Below are 21,139 nucleotides of genomic sequence, written 5' to 3'. Positions count from 1 at the left end.
TAATGTTCAATTTATCACCAAGGCTGAAAGTTTTGCTTGAAGTGTCAGAATGCAAAAAAACACCAGAAAATTAAGACCCACTCTTTGTGTATTTACTGAAATTAATCCTAGTAAGTGTAGCTACATGGGTTGTATTTATGCACTGAAGGGAGATGAAATGATTAACAGAGGAGTGTTCATAACCTACCTGCGTTTGTGCTCCTCCTCCTCTCTCTCTTATACAATCAAAGAACCAGGAAGTAACTCCTCATTTCAGAGAAAACAAAACTGATCTCTCTCTCTGTGTGTGTGTGTGTGTGTGAGTGCAGGAAAATGGCTGAAGCCAGTATTTCAGCAGATCAATTTTCAGTGGACCAGTTCAGCTGTCCAGTCTGTCTGGATCTCCTGAAGGATCCGGTGGCTATCCCCTGTGGTCACAGTTTCTGTAAGGAGTGTATTAATGGCTGCTGGGATCAGGAGGATCAGAAGGGTGTCTACAGCTGTCCTCAGTGCAGAGACACTTTCACTACAAGGCCTGTTCTATGCAGAAACAACTTGCTGACTGAAGTGGTGGAGAAACTGAAAAAGACTGAACTTCAAGCTGCTTCTCCTGCTCACTGTTACGCTGGACCTGGAGATGTGGAGTGTGATTTCTGTACCGGGAGAAAACACAAAGCCATCAAGTCCTGTCTGATGTGTCTGGCTTCCTTTTGTGAAACTCACCTTGATCCTCACTATCAGTCTCCTGCTTTTAAGAAACACACATTAATTGAAGCTTCAGCAAAACTACAAGAGAAGATCTGCTCTCAACATAAGAAGCTGATTGAGATCTACTGTCGTACTGATCAAACCTGCATCTGTTATTTGTGTATGATGGATAATCACAAAGGTCACGACACCGTCATAGCCACAGGAGAAAGAGCTGAGAAACTGGTAAGAAGGAGAAAGTTTTCCAAAATTAAATCATCTTAATTATATTTTCCCATCTAGAAACAGGTGCTTTAGTCAGTTATATGATTTAAAACATTAATTTTTATCTATGTATCAATCAGAAGGATTCTGTAAACACTTATTAAAATTGTATGTGTTCTGGTTAACTGAGTGTTAAATTTATCCTCAGTGATAGTCGTAATCTGGTCAGACCTGTTAGTGAACATTTCAGCCAACACGCAACTATGATGGGTGAACACACACACATACAGAGAACTGAGGTAAAGTAAACATAAACGAAACTGTTATAGTAAGCTCCACTCTTCTGCGAAGGCTTTCCACTAGATTTTGGAGTGTGGCTGTGGGGATTTGTGTTCATTCAGTTACAAGAGCATTAGTCAGATCAAGCACTGATGTTGGTGAGGAGGTCTGGGGTGCAGTCGGTGTTCCAGTTCATTCCAAAGATGTTCAGTGGGGTTGAGGTCAGGGCTCTGTGCAGGACAGTTGAGTTCTTCCACTCCAAACTTAACACACCATGTCTTCATGGAGCTCGCTTTGTGCACAGGGGCACTGTCATGCTGGAACAGGTTTTGGCCTCTTAGTTCCTGTGAAGGGAAATTGTAATGATACAGCATACAGAGACATTCTACACAATTGTGTGCTTGCAACTTTGTGGCAACAGTTTGGGGAAGAACCACATATGGGTGTGACGGTCATATAGTGCCGCAAAAATAAAGCAAAAAGAAAAAAAATTTAAGCATTTGTGAGTTACTTCATATAAGATGTGAGCATGACTGTGCACCAAAACAAGCTCAAACCAACACTTAAACACTTCGTAAACATTGAATTGAAGAGAGACTGAAGATTGGAGCTGAATTTGATCTTGAACTCCTCTGGACTTCAGAATCCCTCTGGGAGGCATCTGAGACATTGCACCTTACAACTTACAGTTCTCTTTTTTTTTTTTACTCTTCCACCTCCCATCCATATCACTTACACAAAGCCCTGCCTCCAAGACTCTACAGTGGCCAGAGTTCATCCACATCTAGCATTCATCCACTGGGCTAATCTTCCATCTGCTAGCTAACTGGACTCAGAGCACAGAGAATCCTGTCATAACAAAAAAACCTATGACATGAAACTACAGAAAATTTACACTTAAAACATAACTGAATATTTACTGTATAACAATGTCTATACAATTTTTATGGACTTCATTTGTATCACTCAGAGATTTAAGCTCCTTTGTGACAATTTATATTCTCAAAAGCACAATACAAATAAATTTGAATAAATCTGAAGTTAGCAGCAGTCGTTTTGGTCATCAGTCTGGCCAATTTTTACTCTTTATTTTGCCGCTGACCATAAGCAGAATGGAAGTTATATCTAGCTAGTAACACTACAAAATGCAGTAACCATATGGAAATTCTACAACACTGTGCTGCCAGGTGATTAGGTATTGTGATGTGGGAATTAATAAAGGTTAATGTGCTTCATAAAGAGCTGAAAATAATTGATGTGTCCTCAGAGTGAGCTAAAGGAGGAGCAGATGAAATCCCAGCAGAGAATCCAGGAGAAGAAGAAGAAGGTGCAGGAGCTGAAACAGGCTGTGAACACTATAAAGGTGAGCAGTGAGCAGAGACAGAGCTGCTCCTAGAAACACACACAACATGGACAATGAGTCATTTAGAGTCCCAGTAAGAGAGGGAATGATAGATGAGCTTTAAATCTTGTGTCTCTGTGTCTCCTAACAGCTCTGTGCACAGACAGCAATGGAGGACAGTGAGAGGATCTTTACTGAGCTGATCAGCTCCATGGAGAAAAAGCGCTCGGAGGTGACGGAGCTGATCAGAGCTCAGGAGAAGGCTGAACTGAGTCGAGCTGAACAACTCCTGGAGCAACTGGAGCAGGAGATTGCTGAACTTCAGAGGAGAGCCACTGAGCTGGAGCAGCTTTCTCACACACATGATCACATCCATTTCCTCCAGGTAACACTCACTGTCTGATCTACAGACCCAGCTGTTCCTCACACACTCTCTAAAACACCTCTCATTAAAGCAACAATAAATGTCCCTGTCTGACATCACAAGTGTGTCTGGTGTTATCCTGAGATCAGGTGACTTCACAGTTTATTACTGTTTGTTATTGTTTAGTGCTGTTTAGCTTCTCTTTAACTCGACTTCAGTTCTTAGCTAAGTTCAGTAATATTAGTTTGTGGACTTGTGATCGAGTAGCTATGACTTCAATTGTCTGATGTGTTTATCGTGACAGTTGAGCAATGAAGGATCACAGTAGCCACCAACACTGACTAATGTATCTACTGTTTTCCTAAATCTATGGCTACGACATTAAAAACTGATGTCTCATAGGGAGGATTCATAATGATTATATAATGTATTTGTGTAATGGATACTGGGTAATGTATTGACAGGACAATGATGGATATAAATATGACCTTTTTTAAAAATCATTAATTCTGCGAAAGCACTGAAACTGACAGACACAACACTGCACTACAAAATCCTTATTCTTTTATATGAATGTAACTGCAGGAAAATTTGTTTACACATGCTGTTTTAAATTTAATTTGCTTTCTGTAGGCTTTAGCTTCTGGACGTCAGTCTCCTCCATTGGGCAGACCAGATTTTCACACATCCAGCATCACTGTCCCTCAACATCTCTCATTTGATGGAGTGAGGAATTCTCTCTCAAATCTGAAGAAGAGACTCGAGGAATTCTGTGAAGAGGAATTCAACAAAATTCCTCCACATGGTAAGAGGAGCTGTTCCTGATGGAGAAACACAAAGATGGATGTCTTTACTCGCTCGGTGAAGTGTTATTTCTTAGCAATGCTAATGCTTTCTTTCTGCAGACAGTTTACTCTCCTGTCACTTTTAACTAAAATATTGATTTAAAATGAATAAACTATCACTTTAAACTTTTTCCATCTTTTACACAACCTGATGATGCTTTTTGTCTTCATTTCCATTTTTCTCTCCACAGCTGCAGCAGTTCAGATCATTTCACTACCAGAGCCACAGAGCAGAGAAGATTTTCTGAAATGTACGTCTAAAACACACACACACACACACACACACACAACAAATGCACTTTAAGTAATAAGAAATAATATTTTTTCCATTGATGCTAACAAAATTATTAATCCAGTTTACCTTCTAAATAACTTATTGGCTTACTGAATAGCAAATGTACAACAGTTTTTATTATTACTGTGGATGTTTCTACATTAAATTTTCTATTCAGTGTAGTTTGTTGGTAGATGCTAGAAAATGGAATATATAACTCTGACACTTTTAATATTAGTATTACAAGCTGTGCATTACAAAACCCAAATGCGCAGTTATTTATATGGGTTTGTATAATCAAATGAACACAATGTTCCCTTTACTCCAAATGTAGTCAATCATCCATTATACTATGTATAGTATCTGACATTCTTTAGTTTGGTACAGGAGCTACGAGGGTAATGTACAGTTGTACTCAAAAGTTTGCATATCCTTGGAGAATTGGTAATATATATACCATTTTTAAAGAAAATATGAGTGAGCAGGCAAAACACATTCTTTTATTTCTTATGGGATTCATATTCAGCTGTAGGTATAACTGGCACAATCATAATACAAGACATGGCAACAAAGAACAAAATGAAATGACCCCTATTCAAAAGTCTGCATACCCTTAGTTCTTAATACTATGTATTGCCCCCTTTAGCATCAATGACAGTGTGCAGTCTTTTGTAATAGTTGTCTATGAGGCCCCAAATTCTTGCACGTGGTATAGCTGCCCTTTCGTCTTGGCAAAATGCCTCCAGCTTTGGTCATCTTGCACAAACCACACGTTTGAGATCTCCCCAGAGTGGCTCAATGATATTAAGGTCAGGAGACTGTGATGGCCACTCCAGAACCTTCACCTTTTTCTGCTGAAACCACTGGAGGCTCAGCTTGGCCTTAGGGTCATTGTCGTGTAAGAGTAAGAGTAAGATATTCCTTTATTTGTCCCGCAGTGGGGAAATTGCATTTAGCAACTGCAGGGGTACAGTACAGAAAGAGTATGCACACAAGAACAGCAGGGGTACAGTACAGAAAGAGTATGCACACAAGAACAAGGTAGATTAAAAAACTATTCTGTACATAAATGGCTTAAATAGTGCTAAAAGCAAAAATCCTAACACAAAACAAAAAAAGGAGAGGGGTATATACACATAAGTACAGGTTGGTTGAGAATAGTGTAGCTTGCCAGTAGTGTGACGGTATTGCACATTAAAATATTGCACACTGATATTGCACATAAATGTGAGTGTAAATACTGCACTGAGAGTTTATAAATAAATAAATCAGCAGTGTTCATTAAAAAGTCTTACAGCAGCAGGAAGGAAAGACCAACGAAATCTCTCCTTTACACACTGAGGGTGGAGCAGTCTGTCACTGAAGCTGCTCTCCAGAGCTGACAGGACGTCCCGCAGGGGGTGGGACTCATGGTCCAGCATAGATGTCAGTTTTGTCAGGACCCGTCTGTCACCAACCTCCCGCACTGAGTCCAGAGGACAGCCCAGGACAGAGCTGGACCTCTTGATGACCTTGTCCAGCTTTTTCCTCTCCCTCTCAGTGATGCTGCTGCTCCAACAGACCACACCATACAGGATGGCTGAGGCGACCACAGAGTCATAAAAAGTCTTAAGAGCGCCCCCTGCACACCAAAGGACCGCAGTCTCCTCAGGAGGTAGAGCCTGCTCTGACCCTTCCTGTACAGTCTGTCTGTGTTGTGAGTCCAGTCCAGTTTGTGGTTTAGGTGAACACCCAGGTACTCTCTCAATGTCCATTCCCTGGATGTTCACCAGTGAGGGGGCAGACCGGTGTCTGCGGAAATCCACCACCACCTCCTTGGTCTTTCCCGCGTTGATGAGGAGGTGATTTGGCCGACACCAGTCCACGAAGTCCTGCATCAGTCTTCTGTACTCTGCGTCATCGTCGTCACTGATCAGGCCAACGATGGCTGAGTCGTCAGAGAACTTGAGCAGGACACAGCTGTCCGTGTTGTATCTGAAGTCTGCAGTGTAGAGGGTGAAAAGGAAGGGTGCGAGCACCGTGCCCTGGGGGACACCCACACTGCAGGTCAGGGTGTCAGATACGCAGTCCCTAGCTCTCACAAACTGGGGCCTATCTGTGAGATAGTCCAGGACCCACTCCGCCAGATGTGAGTCCACTCCAGCCCACTCCAGCTTGTCCCTCAAAAGCAATGGTTGAATTGTGTTGAATGCGCTGGAGAAGTCAAAGAATAAAATCCTCACAGCGCTGCCGGGCTTCTCCAGGTGAGTTAGAGCACGGTGCAGCAGGAAGATCACATGTTGAAGACTTGCCCCATAATCCCACACAGTTCCTCTGCGCAGGATTTCAGGAGCCTGGAGCCGATACCGTCAGGTCCAGCTGCCTTCCTTGCTTTGATCCTCCTCAGCTCTTTCCTCACCTGGCCAGGTGTGAAAGACAGGGGTGGGCTGAGGGGGTGAATGAGTCCATGGGGCTGTGAGGGGGTGGTGTGGAGTGAGCCAGAGGTGTGAGGGGCTGGGGGAGGGGGGCATTGTCCCATTGACGAGGTGTGGTGCAGCTGCATGGGGGGAGTAGTGGGTGACTGGTCAAACCGGTTGAAGTGATGGTTCAAGTCATTGACCCACTGCAGGTCCCCCACAACCTGGGAGTGGGGTGCTTTGAAGCCTGAGATGGTCTTTAGGCTCCTCCACACCCCACTGATGTTTTGCTGCTTCAGCTGCTCCTCCATCTTCCTCTTGTAGCTGGCCTTGCCCTCCCTGATCTTCTTTCTCAGCTCCTTTTGTACAGCCCTGAGTTCCTCCTTGTCCCCTGACCTGAAAGCTCTCTTCTTCTCCTTCAGGAGAGCTTTGATGTCAGGGGTAATCCACGGTTTGTTGTTAGCAAAACACCGTACCGTTTTGGAGGGCACAGTGTTTTCAACACAGAAGTTGATATAGCCTGTTATGGTGTCTGTGATACACTCAGCCCACACAGTGGTGTTAAAGCAGACCCTCAGAGCCTCCTCGCTCTCAGTGGACCACCTCTTCACCACACGGGACTCCACAGGGTGCCTGTGTACAACAGGTTTATACACAGGCTGTAGATAGACAATATTGTGGTCAGCTCTGCCAAGGGGGGGAAGGGGGGATGCAGAATATGCCTCCTTGGTGTTGGCATAAAATAAGTCCAATGTTTTATTGTCTCTTGTGTGACATGTGACATATTGTGTGAGTGTTGGTAACACAGAGGAGGGTGGTGCATGGTTAAAGTCTCCAGAGATGAGGAAGAGGGCCTGTGGGTGTTGTGTCTGCAGCCTGTTGGTAACAGAGAGCAGTGTATCGCAGGCAATGTCTGCCTTAGCAGAGGGGGGCACATACGCAGCTATTGCAATAACATGCGAGAACTCCCGTGGCAAGTAGAATGGCCTCATGCTAACAGCTAACAGTTCAATGTCCTTGCTGCACAGTTCCATTTTCACTGAACAATGTCCTGGTTTGCACCATCTCTCATTGACAAACACACCATCTCTCATTGACAAACACAGCAACAGTGCTGGAAAGTCCAAGAGCGTCCCATGCGCAGCTTTCATGCAGAAGAATCCAAACTGTCTGCTAGTATTTTCTGATAATATTCTGCATTCATCTTGCCATCAATTTTCACAAGATTCCCCGTGCCTTTAGAGCTAACACCCCCCCCCAAAACATCAGTGAGCCACCACCATGCTTCACACTGGAGATGGTATTCTTTTCATTATAGGCCTTTTTGACCCCTCTGCAAACATAGCGCTTATCGTTGTGATCATAAGGCTCTATTTTGGTCTCGTCACTCCAAATTACAGTGCGCCAGAAGCTGTGAGGCGTATCAAGGTGTTGTCGGGCATACTGTAACCCGGGCTTTTTTGTGGCATTGGCGCAGTAAAGGCTTCTTTCTGGCATTTTTGTTCAAGTATCGTCGTATTGTGCTCCTTGAAACGACCACACCATCTTTTTCCAGAGCAGCCTGTATTTCTCCTGAGGTTATCTGTGGGTTTTTCTTTGTAACCTGAACAATTCTTCTGGCAGTTGTGGCTGAAATCTTTCTTGGTTTACCTGACATTGGCTTGGTATCAAGAGATCCCTGAATTTTCCACTTCTTAATAAGTGATTGAACAGTACCGACTGGCATTTTCAAGGCTTTGGATATCTTTTTATATCCTTTTCCATCTTTATAAAGTTCCACTACCTTGTTACACAGGTATTTTGACAGTTCTTTTTTGCTCCGCATGGCTCAGTATCTAGTCTGCACAGTGCATCCATGTGAGAGCTAACAGACTCATTGACTATAAAAACACAGACACTAATTGCAATTTAAAAAGCCACAGGTGTGAGAAATTAACCTTTAATTGCTGTTTAAACCTGTGTGTGTCACCTTGTGTGTCTGTAACAAGGCCAAACATTCAAGGGTATGTAAATTTTGATCAGGGCCATTTGGGTGATTTCTGTTATCATTATGATTTAAAAAGGAGCCAAACAACTATGTGATAATAAATAGCTTCATATGATCACTATCCTTAAATAAAAGACAATTTTTTGCATGATCAGTCATATTTTCAAAATCAATGCCAATATTTCACAATTTCTGCCAAGGTATTCAAACTTTTGAGCACAACTGTAAGAACAAAGAGGCACAGAGATTAACAATGTCACAGGGGGGTACAGTTGTAAATATTCAATAGTAAGGCTGTAGTTTAAGTACGTTTCTAAGGAAATTAGGTAAGTTATCTAGTTAACAACTACGAAAAGCCAGAATAGCTCTAAAAATTACAAATAGTTCCATGTCACTGAGATAGCATCACCTGCCAATGATGAACTGCACTGTTCACAGCCAATGAAGCAAAAAACTGAAGCTGTTGTAAACAATAAAAAACTCTGTGCTGTTAAAAATAAAGGCAACAGTGTAATAGGTAGCATGTGAAACCATGGGATTTAATCCTTGTCCACATAGCTGCACTGAGGTAAGTATGTTTCTCTTCAGTGCTGCAATCTGATTTTTTAGATACACAGTGCCTACTGCTTTACAGCACCAGACTCTTCTCTTACAGGAACCTAGAAAATACTTACAGAATCTAAAAAATAATGATATATATATATGTACACATATATATACCTTATATGCTTCAACACTTCATCAATAGTCTGCACTGGTACTTGGCTACCATTTGGATACCACTTGGATACCATTTATTAAGCAGTAACATCATCTCTTCTTTAGAAATACATCATTATAAATACATCAACTCAGTTGAATCATTATAAATGTAACATTACATAGACAAGAGGATGTACTAAATAAGAACATAACCTGACACAAGTATATTAGAATAAAAGCTAAAGGCTTATCTTTAGAAGACAATCTTAGCTCTCTTTACTTTGGTCAGCCAAAGCAAATAGTGTTCTGGAAGCATCACATCACTAGCATCTTTGCCTTGTTTTGCCATGTGGTCATCAAAATTGTTTGTATTCATATTTTCCAGTACTTGCCTTTAACAAAAGTAACTGTCATTTTCTTATAATTTTAACCACAAGATTTTTTTTTAACAAAAGCCACAGTGAATAACTATTAGAATAGAGTAGAAGGGAGGAAAATAGAGTCATGTGTCCAGGGATGCTCAAATGACTTAAGGGTTTTGTTTTGTTTTTCATTGCCTTCTGTCTAGAACCCAACTAGGCAATTAAGGAAGTATCCAACCTTTAGGTGTCCTTGTTTGATCTCACTATTCCTGAGAAGTTGAGTTTCATCCACAACAGTAGATTATTGTACAACAGGGGATTGTACAGTATTACCCAGACATGGTCCCCACAATGTTACAATACACGTGTGTATAAGTAGGATGTGTTACGACTTTAATAGAAAGGGTAAGTGGAAATTCAGAGTGAACTCTGACCAATATAACACGTCAGCTGATTGTACATTGTTACCTGTACCCATTACTTAGTAATTATTATTACTCAGGCTTGGTCCCCTCAATATTACAAAATGTGTGTGTGTGTGTGTATGGCTGTGTGTGGGTGTGTATGAGATTAGGTCTTTTTTAAGAGAAAGGGTCAGTGGAAATTCAGATTAAACCCTGACTGATATAACCCCTAAGGTACCTTAGACTGAAGAACTGGCGATTGTACAACACTTTTTTATACATCCCCCTCAAGATACTGTCATGAGCGAGACCTTAGCATACAAAGGAACACAGCACAGTGAGGTCTTTGTTAGGGGAATGTGCTCTTTCATTTACAGTGACAAGTTGTGCAGCAGTAAATCGAATATGAAGGGGCTGGTGAGGTTGAGTGCAGGTGAGGTCGTCTCCGAGGTTGGTGCAGCAATCTCCATGTAGCGGCACACTGAGGAGACGAAGAGTTAGTAATGGTAGCTTTTAGAGAGCCCCAAGCACAGCAGGAGGTAAAAGGGGACCGTCTTCCCTGCTGACGTCGCCTTCTAAAAGCAGAGAGGCAGAGAGAGAGAGAGCCGTTAGTGGAGCTATATACACGTCTCCTACCTTATCTGCTGCGATGAGGGTAGATTGCTGCTGCGGCGGAGATTGTCAGTCAGCCGTGAAGAATTAATTCACTCCGCCACACGCACTCCAGCTGTCCAAAACAATAGTGGTGCTGAAGTGGCACTGTCCTTTCAGTTAAACTCACACTGGCTCTTTCTAAAATGTAAATTAGTAATGGCGGAGGTGCCTCCTCATGGGAAATGTAGTCCATTAGCACTTCCGGGTACGCTTCTTTGTATTGATAAAAGGATGGTGAAAAACTACAACTCTCTGGTTAAATATTAAAAAGCAAATTATTATATTGGCTATATGCTTAGCGCTTACACTTTTAATAAAATATGCCATGTTCAGTTTGTTTTTCTTTTTTATTTCAGATTTCTGTTATCTGACTCTGGATCCCAACACGGCACATCGTAAACTCATTCTGTCTGAGAAGAACAGAGCGGTGAGATGCAGTAAGAGCGAGCAGCAGTACTTTGATCATCCAGAGAGATTTGACTCTACTTGGCAGGTGTTGTGTAAGGAGAGTGTGTGTGGACGCTGTTACTGGGAGGTGGAGTGGAGTGGTGATGGTGTGTACATATCAGTCTCATATAAAGACATCAGCAGAAAAGGACGGGGTAATGAGTGTGTGTTTGGATACAACAATCAGTCCTGGAGTCTGCGGTGTTCTTCTTCTTCTTCTCTCTGTTTCTGTCACAACAACATTAAGACTGATCTCAGAGTTCCATCATCCTCCAGAATAGGAGTGTATGTGGATCACAGTGCAGGAACTCTGTCCTTCTACAGCGTCTCTGACACGATGAAGCTCCTCCACAGAGTCCACACCACATTCACTCAGCCTCTATATGCTGGGTTTGGACTTTATTGGCTGTCTACTGTGAGATTGTGTGATCCAAAATAAAGTGTGTAGTGTTTTATGTAAAATTCCTGCACACTGCCACATTGTTGCTCAGTCATCTGTCTCACTAGCACACAATCCATCTGCACAAAAACACACTCATTTAAATGTATTCATTAAAACAGATTAGTCATTTTACAATAATTAAAAAGGAAATGTTAAAAATGAACTGTCAGACAAGAAACTAGTAAAATTTCAGGAGAAAAGGATGGAGGAGTGAGAAGTGCAGCGCGCGAGCTGTGTGAGTTGTGCTGAAATCGGTGACACAGAGAAATCTGTGACTAGAGGTCACTGTTCAGTAAATGTTCAAGATTGCAGCTTCTGTCTTTTCTGTTTATGTTTTATGATTGTGATTGTTAATTAAACGATGTGTACTCCACCCACATGCTCCTTTGTGTTTATTGGGACTGATGATTTTAATTCTGTTTTGTGTCTTTTACCATTGTGGTTCTTATTTATGTATAAAATATATTATTCAAATTATATTAACTATCATTATTGTTGATCTTAGTAATTCTCTCTCTGACTCTCGCTGGAGGCGGTCGCATTTTTTCCTCTCTCTGCTGTGTCTGTGTGCCTCTCCCGTCTCGTCTCTATTTTTCCTTCTGCTGGTGAAGCTTCTCAAATCCTAAATTATGTAATTGATAAGCTGGTCCTTCATATAAATGTTAAGTTTGTCGTGTTCAAGTTGCCCATTTAAATAATTAAAACGGTTCCAATATTTACCTCAGAGTTAGCTGCTGCTTTAGCTCACGCGCGCAAACAGGACGATAAATTACACAACAATGAAGCAGGAACGTTATAAAAGCTTCAAAATATAAAACATTACAACTCTAAAATGATATTTAACATTACACATGGAAACCACTATATTAAAGTGACGAACAAAATATATCTTTATATTTTTGCTTTCCTTTACCTCAGCGTGAAGTGGCAGTTGGCCGTTACGATCCAAATGATGCGCATGCGCAGAACTGCGATTTCTCCAGCTAAGTTTCGACCAAACAGAGAATGTTGTTGATACTGACCTATACAACTACAAATAGACGTTGAATCGAGGTCTCTTTGCTATCTGGGACATTAGTGATTTATAATTGTTTAGTGTTTCAAGCCCGTAATGCTTCACTGGGTTCATACTGCATTTCCCCTGAATAGTAAACACAGTAAACAGAAAAGCTGTAACTCTTTCATTCAAATCAAACACACTGCATGTACAGTTCTGTTGTCTGTCCCTTTTAGTGTTATTTCTACTTGGGTTAGACAATGTGTGCTCAATCTATCAACTTTTAATTTCTTCTCCAAACACATTTTATGGGGAAAATGACGATAGAGTAAATAAACCTCGGCCATGACTTCATTACATTACTTTACATCTGCGACTGAGACCATAACACGACTGCTGATGCCGTATTACGGAAACATTACTAACACAGTCTATAAGAATATAGCCCACTGGAGCTCAAATGTAGGGGGTGTGTCACTCACATGACACGGCTTTTACTGATTGGCTGTGTGATCTACAGTACAGGGGTGGGTTTGTTGGTCACCGATACCCCGCTGATACGAGCCACCCCTGTTTCCTCTGATCCTCCTTTAACTCACTCTACTATGTATAAAATACAGTTCACATGTAAAAGACTGAAAGCTGTTGGATTCACAGAAATTTCAAAGTTTAAAGGATTGAGTTACTTGTGTGGGGAAGGGTAAATTTCTTAATCACAGCTGTTTATGCATTATGAGTTTCACTACTTAAGTTTCACTCTTGTTCTGCTGAGCATTAGATAGATAGATAGATAGATAGATAGATATACTTTTTTGGTCCCCTGAGGGAAATGATGTTACAGCAGCATAAAGAATAAAAATAAAATTAAAAGCAGAATTGCAGATCTATAAAAAATGCACTGAATATTACATAAAGATATGTACAACATCAAAAAGAGTAATAGTAATAAATAAAAGAAAAAATGAGCAATAAAAACAGGTGTGCAAAAATGACAGTGAATAATATATACAACATATGTATAACATAAACAGTATATACAGATGGTTATGCAGAAATGTGTTCACATATCACACAGAGATGACCTGTTGTACAGTGTTAAAAATTAACGTCATCATGTGCCGCTATAAACTGATAAAAAGCCTGTATGATGGGTGTTGGCTGGTTAAATATTTTCTTACCTTTCTGACCTGATTAACACTGAGTGAAGACAAATGTCAATTTTAATTAAGACATTTTAAAATAAATCACATGTGAAATAGCCAGGCGCCTGGACTAGATGGGACAATGCACCGGAGAGAAAGGTGACCTGGGCTGAGCTGTAGAAAGCTGAGCTCGACTGGTTCCAGTTTCTTGTCCAGGCAGTGTATGACAAACCTTCATACATGGGCCAAAGCAGATACTCCAGCATGTCTGCTGTGCTCCAGATGTGGAACCCTTGGGCACTTCCTGATCTGCTGCTCCAAGAGAAGGGGGTGGGGGGTGGGGTGGAGGGGGCGGAGATACTGCTGGTGGCATGACCAAGTCCCAAAGGTCACCGCAAAAACCATCAATGCAGGAGTCAATTGGAGCAATGCGCATCACCCCGTAAAACAGGCCATTGGCTTCCTTAGAGCCGGGGAAAAACCAGTTACCTCTGCAAGAACATGCAGCATGTTCTCTTGCCAGAGCATTTATTGGGCATTAAAGGAGAGAGGAGAGACAGAGAAGAGGACAAGAACCAAAGACAAAAGCTAGACAACAAGTGCTGTGCAAGACATGACTCTTACACTAGTGCTCATTAAACACAAAATGGAAAACAGGTGCAAGCAGTCACGTGACATGATCCATGAGGTGCTGTCCCTGATGGGAATCGTATTCCTGCACAGGCTTCGGTGTAACCATGACACTATCTTTATTTGATCCATTAGAAAACACAAAACTCCTGATGTCACATTAACAACTTTAATAATTACTCACATTATATATTACACTATACCATTACAGTCATGGAGGTTAGCTACACCCTCTTTATTTAAAGCTCCACCTACTCTCTCTGTCACACTATAGAAACAGAAGCTCAAAGTTCATTCAAAGTAAAAAAAAAACCCTGCTCTCTCTCTCTGTGTGTGTGTGTGTTTGAGTTCAGGAAAATGGCCGAGGCCAGTATTTCGGTAGATCAGGACCAGTTCAGCTGTCCAGTGTGTCTGGATCTCCTGAAGGATCCGGTGGCTATCCCCTGTGGTCACAGTTTCTGTAAGGAGTGTATTAATGGCTGCTGGGATCAGGAGGATCAGAAGGGCGTCTACAGCTGTCCTCAGTGCAGAGACACTTTCACTCCAAGGCCTGTTCTACACAGAAACAACATGCTGGCTGAAGTGGTGGAGAAACTGAAGAAGACTAAAGTCCAAGCTGCTTCTCCTGCTCACTGTTACGCTGGACCTGGAGATGTGGAGTGTGATTCCTGCACCGGGAGAAAACGCAAAGCCATCAAGTCCTGTCTGATGTGTCTGGCTTCCTTTTGTGAAACTCATCTTGGTCCTCACTATCAGTCTCCTGCTTTTAAGAAACACACATTAACTGAAGCCTCAGCGAAACTACAAGAGAAGATCTGCTCTCAACACAACAAGCTGATTGAGATCTACTGTCGTACTGATCAAACCTGCATCTGTTATTTGTGTACGATGGATAATCACAAAGGTCACGACACCATCACAGCCACAGCAGAAAGAGCTGAGAAACAGGTGAGAATGAGAAAGCTTTCCAAAATTAAAACATTTTAATGATATTTTCCCATCTAGAAACAGGTGCTTAATTCAGTTATATGATTTAAACTTTAAGTTTGATTTGACTATCAATCAGAAGGATTCTGTAAAAGCTTATTCAAAGTGTATGTGGTCTGGTCAACAGAGTCTTAAATACAACACTGATGATCGTAATTTGGTTAGGTCAGTTAGTGAACATTTCAGCCCACACGAACTGTGACAGGATGAGGCAGGTGAACAAACACACATACACACAACTGATGTTGGGTGAGGAGGGCTGGGGTGCAATCGGCTTCACTTCATGCCAAAGGTGTTCAATGTGGTTGAGGTCGGGGCTCTGTGCAGGACACTCGAGTTCTTCCACTCCAAACTTAACACACCATGTCTTCATGGAGCTTGCTTTGTGCCGAGGCACATTGTCATGCTGGAAGACGTTTGGGTCTCTTAGTTCTAGCGAAGGGAAATTGTAATGCTACAGCATACAAAGACATTCTATACAATTGTGTGCTGGATTCAGAGTACAGAGAATCCTTCAGTTCCAGCCATCAAATTAAAACCCCATGTAATGATATCTATAGAACATTTACAGTCAAAACACCACTGCAAATATAATTGTATAACAATGTCTATATCATTTTATGTACTTCATTAGCACCACTCAGAGTGTTAAGCTCCTTTGTTAAAAGGACTATACAGATAAATTTTAATGAACATTCAATTTTATTTTTTTGTCTGGACTCTTTATTTTGCCACTCATCATAAGCAGCTTGGCAGTAATTTCTAGCTAGAACACTAAAAGATGCAGTACCCATGTAGAAATTGTACAACACTGAGCTACCAGTTGAAAGGATATTGTGATGTAGGAGCTAATAAACTAACAGCTCAGTGTAGAAACACACAGTACACGACATAGCATTCACGGCTCTGAGAAACATTAATGTACTTTTAACTAAGATTAATATGTAACCAATTAGCTAATACTTTATTAACAGCTGGATGTAACTGGTGTGTCTTCAGAGTGAGTTAAAGCAGGAGCAGATTAAATCCCAGCAGAGAATCCAGGAGAAGAAGAAGAAGGTGCAGGAGCTGAAACAGGCTGTGAACACTATAAAGGTGAGCAGTGAGCAGAGACAGAGCTGCTCCTAGAAACACACACAACATGAACAACGAGTCACTTACAGTCCCAGTAAGAGAGAGAATGATAGATGAGGTTTAAATCTTGTTTGTGTGTGTGTGTCTCCTAACAGCTCAGTGCACAGACAGCAGTGGAGGACAGTGAGAGGATCTTTACTGAGCTGATCAGCTCCATGGAGAAAAAGCGCTCGGAGGTGACGGAGCTGATCAGAGCTCAGGAGAAGGCTGAACTGAGTCGAGCTGAACGACTCCTGGAGCAACTGGAGCAGGAGATTGCTGATCTTCAGAGGAGAGTCACTGATCTGGAGCAGCTTTCACACACACACGATCACATCCAGTTCCTCCAGGTAACACTCACTGTCTGATTTACAGACCCAGCTGTTCCTCACACACTCTCTAAAACACCTCTCGTTAAAGCAAGAATAAATGTCCCTGTCTGACATCACAAGTGTGTCTGGTGTTATCCTGAGATCAGGGGACTTCACAGTTTATTACTGTTTGTTATTGTTTAGTGCTGTTTCGCTTCTCTTTAACTCGACTTCGGTTCCTAGCTAAGTTCAGTAATATTAGTTTGTGGATTTGAGATAGAGTAGCTATGACTTCATTGGTCTGATGTGTTTATTGTGACAGTTGGAGGATGGAGGATTCATAATGATTATATGATGTATTTGTGTAATGCATGCTGGGTAATGTAGAAACAGAACTTTGACAAAAATCACGAATTTTGCAAAAAGACAAACTTAGAGACGCAACACTGTGCTACAAAATCCTTATTCTTTTCTTTTACTTTCCAAAGTAATTTCTTTGTGCATGCTGTTTATTTTTGTTTGAATTTTAATTTGCTTTCTGTAGATTTTAGCTTCTGGACGTCGGTCTCCCCCATGGGACAGACCAAACTTTCACACATCCAGCATCACTGTCCATCAACATCTCTCATTTGATGGAGTGAGGAATTCTCTCTCAGATCTGAAGAAGAGACTCGAGGAATGCTGTGAAGAGGAATTCAACAAAATCCCTCCACATGGTAAGAGGAGCTGTTCCTGATGGAGAAACACAATGATGGACGTCTTTACTCACTCTGTGAAGTGTTATTTCTTAGCAATGCTCCTGCTTTCTTTTTGCAGACAGTTTAGTCACCTGACACTTTTAACTAAAATATTGATTTAAAATGAATAAACTGACTGTATCACGTTAAACTGTTTCCATCTTTTACACAACCTGATGATGCTTTTTGTCTTCATTTCCGACACTCAACAAGCATGTACACGCACACACACATACACGCACATGCACACACACACACAAACACACACACACAAACATGTACACACGTGCGAGCGCGCACACACACACACACACACACACAGAGGTCACTTGTAGGACCTGTATCTGGTATCTGGTATTTAGTATATGTGAGGTCCACCCTCACACACGCCAGCTTTTTTTATTCCTTGTGGGGACCAAATGCACTTTAAATAATAAGAAATATTTTTTCCCATTGATGCTAACAAAATTATTAATGCAGAATGATGTTTACCTTCTAAACAACTTTTATTGGTTGACTGAATAGCATATGTAACAGCAGGTATGCATATAAAAGCAGAAACAGACATCATTTTAACCTACGAACACAATTCTTACCTTAGAAACAGGCATGTTAAACAGATTTTTTGTATTTTATTTAAATTCTAAGCAGATCCAGGTCAAGAGCTTCAGGTAATATCCCCATCAAACATCAGAATGAAGAAAAAGTGTGATCTCTGTGACTTTAACCGGGGCATGGTTGTTGGTGCCAGATGAGCTGGTTTGAGTATTTCAGAAACTGCTGATCTCTTGGGATTTTAACACACAACAGTCTCTGGAGTTTACACATAATGGTGTGAAAAACAAAAAATCATTGAATTTTTCCTGGGTCTGATGTTTGATGTGAACATTAACTGAAGCTCTTGACCTGTATCTGCATGATTTTATACATTGGCTGATTGGATAATTGCATGAATGAGCAGGTGTACAGGTGTTCCTATTAAAGTAGACGGTGAGTGTAAAGAACAACTAGCACACAAGTGATTACCAAAAGAAAGATGTCTTTGTGCCGCATGTTGAAAAGATGCATAGGGTGCAAGAAGCACCAGGTTTCCATCCCGGGACTGGTCATGTGACTCATGTGAATCGGTAAGCATCACTCTAACTTTGTCACTGCCCCACTACACTGATCTCACTGCATTAGATATGGCTGCTGTCAGACTCAGCTGTCTTTACTAAATGCAGAGAGAACATGCAGGAAAGAGCAACAATATGTCATGTGGTGTTATTGATGTCATTACTGTTCTCATACACCAACATGAGGTGATGAAATTAGAAATGCTATAAGGCACAGTCTTACCTGTAGAGGGGTTTATGTGTTTAGCTTCAAACAGACATGCTCTGTCAGTGGTATTGACTGCATGCTGTACTGCATCACCATCTTCTGCTACAGAGATAAAGAGCATTTATTTTCCTCTAATCAAACCTTCCTTTCATTATATGTGGTTATTAGTGTAATTTACATGCTATATTAAAGATTTTTGAAATACATATATTTTAGACATTGTGTGTGCCAGAACACTACTGTCTACTACTATCATCTGCAATACTTGTTATGTTTAATATATTTAATAAAATTTGGTTTAACAGCTGGGTTAATTACAGATTAAAAAAACACTCTGAAAGGACTTGCCCTAAATCATCTTCTTCTTCGTTTTTTCAGCTTTTTCCTTCAGGGGTTACCACAGCGAATCATCACTCTCCACCTATCCTTATCTTCTGTATCCTCAACACTTGCACCCACTAGCTTCATATCCTCATTTATTACCTCCATATACCTCCTCTTTGGCCTTCCTCTTTGCCTCCTGCCTGGCAGCTCCATGTCCAACATTCTCCTACCAATATACTCACTCTCCCTCCTCTGAACATGTCCAAACCATCTTAATCTGGCCTCCCTAACTTTGTCCCCCAAACATCCAACATGTGCTGTCCCTCTGATATACTCATTCCTAATCCTGTCCAACCTTGTCACTCCCAAAGAGAACCTCAACATCTTCAGCCCTGCTACCTCTAGCTCTGACTCCTGTCACAGCGACACTGTCTCTAAACCATACAGCATGGCTGGTCTCACCACTGTCTTGTACACCTTCCCTTTGATTCTCGCTGATATTTTTCTATCACACAGAACTCCTGACAACTTTCTCCACCCATTCCAACCTGCCTGCACTCGCTTCTTTACCTCTTTCCCACACTCTCCATTATTCTGGACTGTTGACCCCAAGTACTTAAACTCCTGTACCTTCTTCACCTCTTCACCCTGTAATCTTACTGTTCCACTTCCCTCCCTTTCATTCACACACATGTACTCATCTTACTACGACTGACTTTCATTCCTTTTCTCTCCAGCGCAAACCTCCACCTCTCCAGGTTTTCCTCCACCTGCTCCCTGCTCTCACTACAGATCACAATGTCATCCACAAACGACATTGTGCAAGGAGACTCCTGTCTGTCCTCCTCTGACAACTGGTCCATCACCATAGCAAACAGGAAGGGGCTCAGAGCCGATCCCTGATGCAGTCCCACCTCCACTTTGAACTCCTCTGTCTGACCTACAGCACACCTCACCACTTTCCTGCTCCTCTCATACATGTCCTGCACCACTCTGACATACTTCTCTGCTACTCCTGACTTCCTCATACAGTACCACAGCTCTTCTCTTGGCACCCTGTCATACGCTTTCTCCAAGTCTACAAACACACAGTGCAACTCCCTCTGACCATCCCTATACTTCTCCATCAAAATTCTCAGAGCAAAAATTGCATCTGTTGTGCTCTTTCTGGGCATGAAGCCATACAGCTGCTCACAAATTTCCACTACCTTCCTTAACCTAGCTTCCACTACTCTTTCCCATAGCTTCATTGTATGGCTCATCAACTTTATCCCCCTATAGTTGCTGCAACGCTGCACGTCACCCTTATTCTTAAAGCACTAATACACTACTTCTCCATTCCTCAGGCATCTTCTCACTCTCTAAAACCCTGTTAAACAAACTAGTTAAAAATTCCACTGCTGCCTCTCCTAGACACTTCCAGACCTCCACCGGGATGTCGTCAGGACCAACAGCCTTTCCACTCTTCATCCTCTTCTAAGCCTTCCTGACTTCATCCTTTCTAATCTTATCTACTTTCTGTTCCACAGAGGTCACCCCTTCTACTCTTTTTCCCTCTCATTTTCCTCATTCATCAGCTCTTCAAAGTACTCCTTCCATCTCCTCTGTACACTCTCCTCACTTGTGAGCACCCTTCCATCTCTATCCTTAATAACTCTAACTTGCTGCACATCCTTCCCATCTCGATCCCTCTGCCTAGCTAACCTGTATAAGTCATTCTGTCCTTCTCTAGTGTCTAACCTAGTGTACAACTCATCATATGCCTCCTGCTTGACCTTAGACACCTCCCTCTTCACTCTGCGCTGTAACTCCTTGTATTCCTGTCTATTCTCTTCAGTCCTGTCCATGACCCACTTCCTCTTGGCTAACCTCTTCCTCTGGATACTATCCTGAACTCCCTCATTCCACCACCAAGTCTCCTTATCTTCTTTCCCAGTCATCTGGCAGCACTACCTGACCACCCAGAGCCTGCCTGAACTTCTGTCTTAAGTCCTCACAACATTCCTCCTTTTTCAGCTTCCACCATTTGGTTTTCTTCTCTATCTCTATCTTTGATCTCTTCTTCTTATAGACCATCAAAGTCATCCTACACACCACCATCCTATGCTGTCTGGCTACACTCTCTCCCACTACCACTTTACAGTCATTAATCTCTTTCAGATTGCCTCTTCTACATAGGATGTAGT

General features: G+C 41.8%; 2 protein-coding genes across 2 annotated transcripts in view; both read left to right on the top strand.

Moving 5' to 3' along the window:
* Window positions 1-257: 257 nt before the first annotated feature.
* Window positions 258-11,819, top strand: LOC128317835 (tripartite motif-containing protein 16-like). The gene is made up of 6 exons (XM_053231669.1): window positions 258-912; window positions 2,438-2,533; window positions 2,664-2,897; window positions 3,510-3,681; window positions 3,913-3,972; window positions 10,857-11,819. Exons 1-6 carry the CDS (start codon window positions 313-315, stop codon window positions 11,384-11,386), a joined length of 1,692 nt encoding a protein of 563 aa, XP_053087644.1. The 5' UTR covers window positions 258-312; the 3' UTR covers window positions 11,387-11,819.
* Window positions 11,820-14,491: 2,672 nt separating this feature from the next.
* The window catches only part of LOC128317811 (E3 ubiquitin/ISG15 ligase TRIM25-like), a 16,494-nt gene continuing 9,846 nt past the window's right edge, over window positions 14,492-21,139 (top strand). The window contains exons 1-4 of the mRNA XM_053231623.1: window positions 14,492-15,106; window positions 16,145-16,240; window positions 16,375-16,608; window positions 17,114-17,285. Coding sequence (XP_053087598.1) covers window positions 14,516-15,106; window positions 16,145-16,240; window positions 16,375-16,608; window positions 17,114-17,285 — 1,093 coding nt within the window. The 5' untranslated portion in view covers window positions 14,492-14,515. The remainder of the gene's footprint in view (window positions 15,107-16,144; window positions 16,241-16,374; window positions 16,609-17,113; window positions 17,286-21,139) is intronic.

Source organism: Pangasianodon hypophthalmus, chromosome 30 (assembly GCF_027358585.1).
Source record: "Pangasianodon hypophthalmus isolate fPanHyp1 chromosome 30, fPanHyp1.pri, whole genome shotgun sequence".
In the NCBI taxonomy this organism is placed as follows: domain Eukaryota; kingdom Metazoa; phylum Chordata; class Actinopteri; order Siluriformes; family Pangasiidae; genus Pangasianodon; species Pangasianodon hypophthalmus.
This window is presented reverse-complemented; position numbering and strand designations above follow the sequence as displayed.